General features: G+C 31.3%; 1 protein-coding gene across 1 annotated transcript; it reads left to right on the top strand.

The window, feature by feature from the left end:
* Positions 1-46: 46 nt before the first annotated feature.
* LOTGIDRAFT_176908 (hypothetical protein) lies at positions 47-718 on the top strand (the record flags this gene model as incomplete). Its single annotated transcript, XM_009064599.1, has 1 exon — positions 47-718. One exon carries the CDS (start codon positions 47-49, stop codon positions 716-718), a length of 672 nt encoding a protein of 223 aa, XP_009062847.1.
* Positions 719-1,859: the final 1,141 nt, after the last annotated feature.

Genomic DNA, 1,859 nt, shown 5'->3' with positions numbered 1-1,859 from the left:
TGAAATCGTATTAATTTCTACTAAATTTTACATTTCAGTTCAAACAATGACCCCATTGAAGGGGTGTAAGCTCTACTGGCCAATGCTTAGCTATCATATTGATGACCGTCATGATAAGGATCTCATACAAGTACAGAACCCAAAAGACAATGATATCTTTGAAGTAAGCAATGAAAATGTTCTTTATTCTGATGGATTAAATGCAACATTTCTCAAATTTACTGGAGAGAGAAGACGGTATGTTGAAACAGATGTTAAACCCGGCAAGGAATATGATAAAAAATTTGCCTTTAGTATGATTTTTAAATCGTCTTTAAGAAATGGAACACTCTTCCACTACAAAGCGAATTCTAATTTGGCAGAAATAACAGAAATTAAAATTGTACTGGAAAATGGAGTTATCAAACCATCGATTGGGTGCCCTGACAGCATGACATGTTCGACCATGATACAAAATGACAATCTATATGATTTATGGACAGGTTTTCAGGTTAAGTATGAGTTTCATGATAAGATTACACTAGATGGAAATGCTCGTATTGGAGGTTCATTTGACAATCCTATTGGAGAATTTGTTGGTGTTTTTCAATGTGTAATTATGGAACGTGAAGCACATTCAAACCCAAAGGAATGGAATGAAAAATGTCATTATAAAGAGATTATTAAAGAAGGTAATTTCTGCATATTTCTTCTAAAAGCATTCTTAGCAAGAATATAATGATAATAATAATAATAAAATCAGTTTATTTATTTGACCATGAGGGGATGTGGCTACAGTTCACCTTCATAGAATAATTTATAGTACATAATTTATATTATATGTACAATATTCCATGTAATATATTTAAAAAAAACAGATATTGATATACATTTAAAATACAATATGATAAACAATAATCAGTGGTATGTTATGCAATACTTCATCAAACTATTTTGGTTTTATAAGCCTTTTTGGCACACCTAAAAAAATATTTTTATTTTTACCAAGTATTTTTTTCGAAATTCGAATTTCACAACTGGAAATTTTTATTTCTAAAACAAGGACTTCACAAGTCCTTATTAAAATTGTGGTTTTACGTTTAATATTTCATCAAAAAAATTGACTTAAGTAGACGAACAACTCTATACTTAAGGTATTTTGGTCACAGTAATACGGGCACAAGGTGTTTTGCACAAATTAGATTTTTGGTATGATTTGACACAGATGGGTGACTGCCCTCGATATACTGAAAATGTATCAGGAAAGTGGGCGTATCTTGCTAGGTAACCACTTGTTAACGATTTTGGTATGTCGCGGCATGCGTCCGAACCTTCCGTTCCTTAGGTGGACGCTCTTAATTCTAGGCTACCTAGGACGATCTTAAAGGTAAAATAACACATGTTAACTTTTTATTAAAAAGAAACATTGAGAAAAATAAAAAAAATAATCTTTTCCGGAGGTTTTCAAAAATATATTTCAATAATAATTCTAACTATAAAAAAACAGAAAATAAACTTCTCTTCTTGAGAATTTCTAAAACCTACCTAACCCTGACCCTAACCCTACCTACCTTGTTACCGGATATTTACACCCCCTGTAACTGTGACCATATTAAAATGTGCCCTTATTAATATGACTAAAATACGTTGTGCCCGTATTACTGTGACCATAATACCTTGTGCCCGTATTACTGTGACGATATTTCCTGTGATATTGATATAAATATCTTTCTCGGTGATTTTTTTATTGAAGACATTTTGGCGAGAACGGCAATATGAAATATTTATCCTTCAGACTTACACTTTCATATTCTTTGGTTTTTAATTGTTTTTTTTAAGTGATAATTTCTTTAGTGTTAGCTGACTAGAAACAAATGATT

Source organism: Lottia gigantea (assembly GCF_000327385.1).
Source record: "Lottia gigantea unplaced genomic scaffold LOTGIsca_6396, whole genome shotgun sequence".
NCBI classification, from domain to species: Eukaryota; Metazoa; Mollusca; class Gastropoda; family Lottiidae; genus Lottia; species Lottia gigantea.
This window is presented reverse-complemented; position numbering and strand designations above follow the sequence as displayed.